The sequence below is a fragment of the Sinocyclocheilus grahami genome, unplaced genomic scaffold (genome assembly GCF_001515645.1).
Source record: "Sinocyclocheilus grahami isolate Dianchi unplaced genomic scaffold, SAMN03320097.WGS_v1.1 scaffold410.1, whole genome shotgun sequence".
Taxonomy (NCBI): Eukaryota; Metazoa; Chordata; class Actinopteri; order Cypriniformes; family Cyprinidae; genus Sinocyclocheilus; species Sinocyclocheilus grahami.
In genome coordinates, this window is record NW_015505589.1 from 1,639,832 (window position 1) to 1,650,789 (window position 10,958).

At 36.7% G+C, this 10,958-nt stretch overlaps 1 protein-coding gene across 1 annotated transcript in view; it reads left to right on the forward strand.

The window, feature by feature from the left end:
* The window catches only part of LOC107550973 (TBC1 domain family member 10A-like), an 18,015-nt gene extending 7,357 nt beyond the window's left edge, over positions 1-10,658 (forward strand). Inside the window, exons 3-9 of the mRNA XM_016232439.1 lie at positions 5,465-5,572; positions 5,821-5,927; positions 6,290-6,404; positions 6,534-6,599; positions 7,231-7,420; positions 7,499-7,653; positions 8,836-10,658. Of these exons, the coding sequence (XP_016087925.1) occupies positions 5,465-5,572; positions 5,821-5,927; positions 6,290-6,404; positions 6,534-6,599; positions 7,231-7,420; positions 7,499-7,653; positions 8,836-9,552 (1,458 nt within the window). The 3' untranslated portion in view covers positions 9,553-10,658. The remainder of the gene's footprint in view (positions 1-5,464; positions 5,573-5,820; positions 5,928-6,289; positions 6,405-6,533; positions 6,600-7,230; positions 7,421-7,498; positions 7,654-8,835) is intronic.
* Positions 10,659-10,958: the final 300 nt, after the last annotated feature.

The following is a 10,958-nucleotide window of genomic DNA, read 5'->3' on the forward strand; positions in this document are numbered from 1 at the left end:
CCTTCCTTCCTTCCTTCCTTCCTTCCTTCCTTCCTTCCTTGATGTAATGATGTAAAATAACTCTTACTAAATATAAGATCCCATACAAAATGTAAAAAAATTAATGCAAGATATATCTCTACTGTTACAGTTATTGGCTGATATTAGAGATTTTTTTATTCATATTGACACATTAGATATTTAACTGCATGGTTATTTTCACCCATTTTTGCATTTACCTTTACTGTAATTTTTACGTTTGCTTAAAGCCACCCAAAGATGAAAATTACCCCATGATTTACTCATCCTCAAGCCATCCTAGGTGTATGACTTTCTTCTTTCAGAAGAATATTAAAGGGGTCATGACATGGATTTTTTTTTTATTATTTTAATATGTTCCTTGAGGTTTACTTATTATGTTAATAACATTTTTTTTTGCACACAAAAAAAACAAATGTTGAAAAATTATTATTTTCAACCCTGATTCTGAACCGCTCTCAGAAACCGGCTGTTTTTAAAGGGGTCATAAGATGCCCATTTTCCACAAGTTGATATGATTCATAATGAAAAGTCTATAACATACTTTGGTTAAAATTTCTTAATGGTAGTGTAAAAAACACCCTTTTTACCCTGTTAAAACAGCTCTGTTCACAGCAAGCAGTTTCGGTGCATGTCCCTTTAAATGCTAACGAGCTCTACTCACCCCGCCCCTCTCTTCCATGGTGTGTTGAGCCGCTCTCTGAGAAACTGTAAACTTTAGCCACATTTAGCCGCGGAACTTGCTAACTAACACATTATTAGAAAAGGCGATTTGCACAGATTCATAAAAAAACGTATACTCACTTCTTCTGTAGGTGAAGCTGGATCACGAATGATTCGCGTGAACATAGTAGATTTAGGCAGATCGGGGGTGCATTCCCCTCAAAAACAAACGTAATACACTGCGTCTTCAGCGGCTCAGATGTCGGGACTAAATAACGACTGATATGTTCATTATTACATCCAACAACAAAACACCTCAATCGCTTAGGAGTCATTCTTGTCTACATCTGCCCCGGCGTCGAAACAATAGCAAACTGTTCACATCTCACTCAGGGCGGATCTACGTTAAAATGGCCATGTCAGTCAATAGTCGTGGAAGGGGCCTGTGCAGAACTACGTCACTCTGCCAAAAATCTCAGAATAGCCTGATCTGAGAAAGTGATCATTATCATTGGGGATTCACCCTTTAAGTCAAGTCAAGTCTGCTTTATTGTCAATTCTTCAACATGTACAGCACATACACACAGAGAATTGAAATTGCGTTACTCTCAGACCCTTGGTGCATACAGATAACACTACAGTAGAACATAAATACAGATAGATACAGATAAAATACAACTATACAAATATACAAATAAGGTCAAATGTAAAAAAATATATATAAAGCACAAGGCATATGGCAGATAGAGTGCAAAACCAGTAAAGTAAACAACAGTGCAGATATAATGATTGTAGTGCAAAAGAGCTAGGGGTGAGTCCTTTAAGACTTCACAGTAATCAGCCACTGTTATGATTAGCTAACGTCATTGCATAGGAATCAGTATCAACGCCCCCTCGCTATGGCATGATTTGAGTGTTTTGACAACATAATCAAAATTAAACGGTAATTTCCAGACATTATGAAATCCAAAGCAAAATTAAATAATTTACTTACAGTTGATGCAGTCAGATCTAGTACTGCTTCATCTTTCAACAAATGTTTCTTTGTGAACTCTCCGTGACACTGTGTCTCATTTACAAAACAAAATGCTCCGATTCAATCTTCTGACACGATCCGGGGTGCCTTTTAACCCTTGTATTATGTTCCGGGTCAATTTGGCCCATTTTTATTTTCGAGCTGTCGGATATACCAGTTAATCTGTGATTTTATTTTTGATATTTTGTGACTTTTTCTCATTTAGGGCCATGAACATGCATGCAAAGTGAGGATACACTGATGTGTTTGAAGTGCACACACATAAATTTATGATTTTGATGTTTGCGGGTCAATTTGACCCACTTTTTCTTTTTTCTTTTGTTTCAAGGCAACTGTACAGACCCAAATTAAATATATTTCTTGGGTATAGGTTATGTTGGTGTTTTACTTCTCTGGAAAGGGAAAAAATTAGCTTTTTCGCATTATTTTCAGTGCTGAAAAAGACTTTCTCAGACTCGGATGATAAAAGTGCGCTATCATTTCTATTTTTAGTGTATATGAAATACTATTTAACTTATCTTTTTATTCCAGAAATGTTGTAACTTTTTCTCATTTAGGGCCATGAACATGTCTAAATAAGTTCCTATGCAATTTTGTTTAGGTGTTATACCAAAACTAGCCACCGGGTGCCATTCAAACTCCATTAAATTTTTTTGATGCAATTTGTCTGTCACAAATGTATAAATTTCTCTCTCAGTATTACTTCTGTCACAAAATAACCACCAAATATGTAATCTTGAAACTCAGACATTTCCAAGGATATGTATTTTGTCAAGATTATAAAAAGTTTTGATTCTAAAAGAAAGATTTTAAAGTACCATTTCCATGGCAACGCAATGTCCGATTTCAAAATGCTTTTCACAGGATGAATTTTGAGGTTTTATGCTTTCAAATTATATATAATTTATAATGATTACTAAAACATGTGAAAACATGGGAAAAAGGAAACAAAAAAGTATTTTTGTGACAGGTCAGAACCTCTATTATGATGTATATGTTTTGAGGTGCACTCTTGTCATAAATTAATCTATTACTGTTCCTACATCATTTGTAACCAAAAACAGTGGAAAAATATATATTTAGGAGTCTTAGACCTTTCCAACGATATATAGTTTGTCATGATTAGATTAGGATTTAACTGTAATATAGTAGTATAGAATATAGTAATAGAAGTAAACTTCTACCAGCGGGACGGTAAAAGTTAAGGGGTTAAAAAATGTGCTTAAACACATTTTTAAAAATCATACTTTTTTATATTAATCGTTTGTACTGTGTGACAAATACTGATATAAAATGTTTTCTGTTCATACCTGATTCCTTCTTGTTTTTAATAATGTGATTTTTTTAGGGAATTGCATTGAAGACAGTTAGGGTCAATTTGACCTGCTCCATCAAAATCGTACCCAGAAATCGAAAATAATACAAGGGTTAAAAATAAACCATCCACTTGTTGTTTATGCTGGGATCCTTCTTATATCTGTACAAAGATGTGAACAAGCTCCAACGATATATAGTTTGTCATGATTAGAATAGGATTTAACTGTAATATAGTAGTATATAATATAGTAATAGAAGTAAACGTCTACCAGCGGGACGGTAAAAGTTAAGGGGTTAAAAAATGTGCTTAAACACATTTTTAAAAATCATACTTTTTTATATTAATCGTTTGTACTGTGTGACAAATACTGATATAAAATGTTTTCTGTTCATACCTGATTCCTTCTTGTTTTTAATAATGTGATTTTTTTAGGGAATTGCATTGAAGACAGTTAGGGTCAATTTGACCTGCTCCATCAAAATCGTACCCAGAAATCGAAAATAATACAAGGGTTAAAAATAAACCATCCACTTGTTGTTTATGCTGGGATCCTTCTTATATCTGTACAAAGATGTGAACAAGCTGTTTAAATCAAACGCATCAAAGCGAATGTTCTTTCACTCCATTTGTCCGATTGACAACAGACTTGAGCGCGTGGACTGTGTCAGAAAGTAATTTATATTTGTTTTTGTCGAGACGCAACACTCACATTTAGCGTGATCAAGTGTCAAGCCATTAAGCAACTGAACGCCAGTGGGTGGGGCCTATGTCAACGTGTTGCTCTGGAGGGAGTGTTTATGCAAACGACTGCCCAGCTGACGTCACCTTGTCCCATAGGATCTAAAACGAGCTGTTTTCTGAGGGTTATTACGTAAATGTTTTTTTTTTTATTGATGATGAGGACATTTTAAGCTATGAAACTTGCAGGATGTATTAAAGGGATAGTTCACCCATAAATGAAAATTATATCATGAATTACTCACCCTCATGTAGTTTCAAACCCGTAAGACCTTCATTCATCTTCGGAACACAAATTAAGATATTTTTTTATGGAATCTGAGAGCTGTCTGTCCCTGTATAGACGGCAATACAACTGAAATGTTCCCAAGTCCAGACATCCGTCCGATCTGTTTCCTATGTTGTTGTGATTTGATCTGAATGGAAACAGCGTATCCGTGTGACGCAGCTGACACAGAATAGCATACGCTGTTTACGTCCAGCGGATATTCTCCAAAATGGCACCAGGGTGCCCCTCCGCGTGGAGGAGACTAATTGTTGAATAAAGTCATTATTTTTTTTCTTTTGTGCACAAAATGTATTCTCGTAGCTTCGTATAATTATGGTTGAACCCCTGATGTCACATGGATTCTTTTGCCGATCTCCTTGCTACGTCTCTGGACTTGGGAACATTTCAGTTGCGTTGCTGTCTATGCAGGAACAGACAACTCTCCGATTCCATCAAAAATATCTTCATTTGCGTTTCGAAGATGAACAAAGGTCTTACAGGTTTGAAACAACATGAGGGTGAGTAATTAATGACAGAATTTTCATTTTTGGGTGAACTAACCCTTTAAGTATACAAAGATCTCTTCTGTATCAAAAGATCAAGGGTAATTTGGTTTCTTATGTCGTGACCCCTTTAAGTTACATATTAAAAAATGTCCTGGCTCTGCCTAGCTTGGCAGTGAATGGTGGTCGAGATTTTAAATCAAAATATGATTTAAAAAAAGATATATTTGTGTTCATTCATGAGAGAGAAGCGTTCCAGCAGATGCCATAGGCGTAGCATAAGCTCAGGTGAGAAGTGACGAACGTGGAAGCACATAGGAGAGAGCAAAACAAAACACCGGTCATGATTTAGAAGTACAAAACAAGGATTTGTAAAGAAAAATGCCAGAGGATTTTGATACAAGACAAGAGGAGACTGGTTTTCCTTTGCTATAAACAAAAATGGGTTCTCATGAGACTAGCATATACTCACCAGAGCTTACAACAGTTCACGGAAGCTAGAGATTATGGTTTATACATTTTAGTAGATATTATTTTTACACAAATGCATCAATTAGCTTCAGAAGGCCTTTATTAACCATTTATTTCGTACTGTGCATCCTATAGTAATGTAAAGGCAATAAGCAGAAAAGCCATCTTTCTGTTGGTTCTTGCCTTTATTGGTCACATGTAACAACAAAACCAGTGCAGCCAGTGTTGTGTGACAAGAATCTTTAGGGAACCCAAATAGATCACATAGGTTCAGAGCCAGCATAGTTAAAATGTTAAATCATAAAGTGGCTTTTGTGTAAAGGGAAACGTCTAGGTTACCTGCCCAGTCTCAGATTTGTGTAGTCACTGTGAACGCATGCTGGTCCCTGCTTATCTGAATCTTTCCACATCATGAACGCGTGTGACGTTCAGACCTCTTTCACCCACAGGTGCGACTGCGATGTCAGAAAGGAATCCCGCCATCATTGCGAGGCAGAGCTTGGCTTTACCTGTCGGGCGGAAAAGTGAAAAGAGAACAGAACAGTGGGAAGTTCAAGGTGAGTCAGGTGTACACATGATTATGGCCGATTTGAAGAGGTCACACTAGAGGTTGTTGTATCATTATGCATCTCTTACTGTAAAGCTCCTCAAACTTAGTCACAGCCCCACTATTTTTTTTAAATGTTTATACATGTGTTAAACCTGTGCAGCTTGAAATTAGGCTATGAAAACGCACACATATAGGATGTTTATTGGTTTATGACTATGAATGAGATGAACCTGTGTTTCTGTCCTTGTTGAATAGGAGTTGGATAGCATGGATGGAGACCCTAAGTGGGTTGATGTGATAGAGAGAGATCTACACAGACAGTTCCCTTTCCATGAGATGTTTGTGTCCCGAGGAGGTCATGGGTTAGTCAACACAATTTCATATACATACATTTGTATGTATATTTTGGTAACACTTAAGTATAGGGACCAATTCTCACTATTAACTAGTTGCTTATTAGCATGCCTATTATATACATATTGGCTGTTTATTAGTAGTTATAAAGCGCATATTCTGCATGACCATATTCTACATCCCTAATCCTACCCAATAAACTTAACAACTACTTTACTAACTATTAGTCAGCAGCAAATTAGTAGTTTATGGAGGCAAAAGTAGTAGTTAATGGTTTGTTAATAGTGAGAATTGGACCTTGAAATAAAATGTGACCTATATTTTTTATGTATTTTATTTTCAATTATATTTGGTCTGTCTGTTTGAACAGGCAGCAGGACCTGTTCCGGGTGTTGAAAGCTTATACCCTGTACAGACCGGATGAGGGTTACTGCCAGGCTCAGGCTCCTATAGCAGCAGTGCTTCTGATGCACATGCCTGCTGAGGTAAAAAGCATTATAAAGTTGTTTGCAATGCTTATTCTAGCGCACATTCTCATTAGCAGCAGCTGCAATGCTTAATTGATTAAGTAATGATTAAAATGATAAATTATTGTTTGTTTTATTGGTATTCAGGATGCATTTTGGGGGCTGGTTCAGATTTGTGAGAAGTACCTCCCTGGATATTACAGCACAGGCCTGGTAAGACCTCTAAATGTTACTTTCTGTTTGAGAAATAAATGCTACTACTTATCAAATCTAATCCAAAAAGGGGAAACGGGAAGTGCTTGCCAGACCTAGGTGACATTGTGTGTAAAAGTTCATTATCTATTGGCTGGTGACCTTATGAAGGGCCTTCATTTTACAACCATGTAATAAAACATTTGAATGATGAGCATAGTGAACGAAGACCAACTTATTATGAACTTCATAGTTTTAGGTAATTGAAACCTTATCTGGGTTCCTCACACATGTTCTCAAGTTCATAGTTTGCATTCTGTTCATAGCATTCATATCTGAGGTTCCCATTTTCAATCTGCAAGCATTGAGTCATGTTTCCTGAGACGAAAAAATATGATTCAAAAAAATTCAAAACAAAGCTTCTTTTGTTTTTGCTCAGAAGTTTCACAAATGTAGGGTAGTAAATTAAATAGCTGTGGGCAAAATTAATTTAGATCTAATCTATGATCCTTCATGGATTTCTAATGTGAATGCGGAGTTGCTGCTGTAAATATAACATGTGAGTTATATAATCTGTAAAGAAGGGCACTGCTTCCTCCAAGACAAAGAAAAAAAACCCGCCGTCCTAATGCCAGTGTTGTTTGTGTTGTAGGAGGCCATACAGTTGGATGGAGAGATCTTAAATGCGTTATTAAAGCGCGTGAGCCCTCCAGCATATCGCCATCTTGAGAAACACAAGATGGAGCCCATCCTTTACATGACGGAGTGGTTCATGTGTGCGTTTTCCAGAACTCTACCCTGGTCGTCTGTGCTCAGAGTGTGGGACATGTTCCTGTGTGACGGTGAGATTCGCTTACACATATTACCACACATGCAGCTTTGTCTTCTTTCTGACTGTATGTTCTTTGCTGTTACAATAGGAGTGAAGATAATATTCCGTGTTGGCCTGGTGTTGCTGAAAAGCATGCTGGGATCTCGTGAGAAACTGAAGGCTTGTCCTGGTCAGTACGAGACTATGGAGCTTCTCAGGGCCCTGGAGCCACATTACATGCAGGAGGGCTTTCTCGTACATCAGGTATCACATGCTCTCAATCTGTTGTACTGCATTTGGGTTTTGAGTAGATCTGATTTGATTTATTTATTTATTTATTTTGCAAGTGATGTAGATAATAATTTTTATATTTGTGACTAATACCTGAAGCAGGATATGCAGAACCAGTATTTATTAATTGTTTTATTAATGCTTGTTTTGCACATTAGTAACTAAAAAATAATTACAATAAAACTTCAGCTTTATAAATTTTTCCCAGTATTAATCACACATCATTGTTCAAATGTTTGGACTCAGTTTGTTTTTGGTGTTTTTTAAATTAAGCTTAGTATGCTCACCAAGGCTACATTAAATGAATCATAAATAAAATAAAATTACAAAATTAATTTTAAAAATTAAAATTTTTGCGATTTTAAAATAACTGTTTCCTATTTGAATATATTTTAAATATACTTTTTTCCTGTAATGGAAAAGCTGAATTTTTTCTTCAGTATCACATGATCATTCTAATATGCTGATTTGCTGCTCAAGAAACATTTTCAATGTTGAAAACAGTTGTGCTGCTTAATATTTTTGTGAAAACTGGAAATTGTGATACATTTTTTCAGGATTTGTTGATGAATAGAAAGTTCAAGAGAACAGCATTTTTTTTAAACGGAAATCTTTTGTAACATCAATGTATTTACTGTCACTTTTGATCAATTTAAGGCATTCTAGCAGAATAAAAGTATTAATTTATTTACAAACAACTTTGCATAAATATAATAAACCATGTTAAACTAAAGGTTTAGGTTTATTAACCGTCACTACTAAATAATCAAATATTCATACATTCATATAATGTGAAGGCTTTTACTCAAGTGGGTTTTGTTTTTAATCATAATAATAATTTATAAAACATACATGTCTGAATTTCGTAATATTATTAACATGAACAATGCCTTAAATAAATTACTTTAACTATGAACTCTGCTGGGTGCTATTCTTTAAAATCCCAATAGGTGGCACCATTTTTTTTGCATTACTGGATATTAAATCGAGAACTCATAATAAACAGGTTTAATTGTTATGTAGGAACCTTTTCTTATTGATGCACTTTATTTGTGTCATGTTGAAGTGTTTATGAGCATGATGTTGGTGTTGAGTTGTAGTGGTCAAAACAACAAGGATAATGACGATGATGAAGCTTATCTTCTGCACATGCAGGTATTAGAGTTGCCCATATCTTCTCGGGATGTGGAGCGAGAGCACCGGGTGCAGCTCAAGCGCTGGCGGAAAATTCACGGCGAGCTCAGCTACAAGTCCCCTCCCAGAATGCACGGCGCTCACGCCATCATGTCTGCCGAGCCACACACCCGCCAAGACCTCCGTCAGAAACCCACAATCATCGTCCAGTACCCCCTGCCCTCAGACACTCAATCCGAATTCGCTCGCATCAAGAAGAGAAGCACTATCCGAAAAGCCCCCAATCCGACAGTGGACATCCCAAACCCGTATGCCCTGTCAGCAGACCCCAAACCAGCCGCTCTTAATAATCAAACACAAGAGACGGCCTCAAGCAATCAGTCCAACCATCCTCCTCCATCACTACAGCAATCCCACCTCACTACACCCGAAAACACACCCTCCTCTGATCCTCAGCCGCCTCAACCGTCTCCAAATCTCTCTCCCCAACCCTCACCAAAACCCAACCCTGCACATCCAACCGAAATCCCTCACTCCTCCAACCCTGCAGTCACCGTCCAGCCACTCTCGAGCAACACCAACAACTCAGCCCACCTGACAGATCCTCCACCCACTACAGACTCCACTCCGCTTCCTCCAGACGACACGCCTGTGAACGGCAACTCGGTCGCTGCTCCCAGAGTTCCTGGTTTACGTCGCTCATGTGAGAGCGTGGGTTCAGAAGACACGTACCTGTAGCTTTCCCAGGTCAGCATTCAGGGAGAAAGCAGTATTGGGAACCAGCATTATGCATGAGAACGAGATGGGAGGAAAAACTATGAATGTATTTTGATTTTCTTTGGGTGACAAGAATCCTTGCCGTCAGTGTCTTGCGCCCATTAGTGTGAAGAATTCAAGAATATATAAAGCTTAATGACTAGGATCAAATGACTTGACAAGCTCCAAGACTTCATTTTGGTGTCCATACACACGAACATACTTTTTTCTCTGTGCTGGTCCATAATTGACTCCACAGTCTTTGTGCTACAATGTTCAAAAAATCTGACTATTAGTTCTTCCATTATTCCTCAATCATAAGCAGAACAGACTAGTTATTGTTATTCGCTGCTTACCAATATTAGGTCACATTGCAAGAGTTGATAATGTATGACTCTCCAATCTAACAGTCTTACATTTACTTACAACTGTCACTATTATAAGTTGTTTTTTTTCTCACTAAACTATTTAATGTATAACTGTCATTATAACGCAAATGAGCATTTCGTGTTTTAACATCATGTCTGTTACCAGTAACTACATTCAAATGTGAGTGAAATGAAAAACGTTTTTCAATCTTTCTTACAGCAATTTAAGTGGAAGCATCCTTAAACTTTACTTTTCAGAAAAAAAGGTGCAAAAATTGTATCTTTAGGTGTATAAAAGCTTGACACTGGGGCAGTACCTTTGAAATGACAACTTTGCACCTTTAAGAGGTGCATATTAGTTCCTTTGAGAGACATTTTGGTGTAAATAAGGTACATTTGTCCCATTAAGGATATTTCTCCAGTGACAAGCTGTACAATTTTTCAGACTTTTTTTTTGTTTGTTTAAAAAAAGAAATATTTGAATACTTTCTTCAGATTTTTATAAACTACATAGCTAAAAAAAAAACATTTCTTTTGTGTTAACATTGGAATCACAAACATAGATGTGATGTTGAAATGATGTTGTCTCTAACACATCGGATGTATTTATTTCGTTGCTAATCTGAGAAATTGAAGACTGTAAACCTATTTCATCTCAAGCCACTAGGTGGCGCACGTTTCCTACAAATGATTCATTTTGTTTGATCAAATGTCAGAGATGTTAGCCGGTTTTTGTTTGTTTAAAAAAAGAAATATTTGAATACTTTCTTCAGATTTTTATAAACTACATAGCTAAAAATAAACATTTCTTTTGTGTTAACATTGGAATCACAAACATAGATGTGATGTTGAAATGATGTTGTCTCTAACACATCGGATGTATTTATTTCGTTGCTAATCTGAGAAATTGAAGACTGTAAACCTATTTCATCTCAAGCCACTAGGTGGCGCACGTTTCCTACAAATGATTCATTTTGTTTGATCAAATGTCAGAGATGTTAGCCGGTTACATTGGGAATT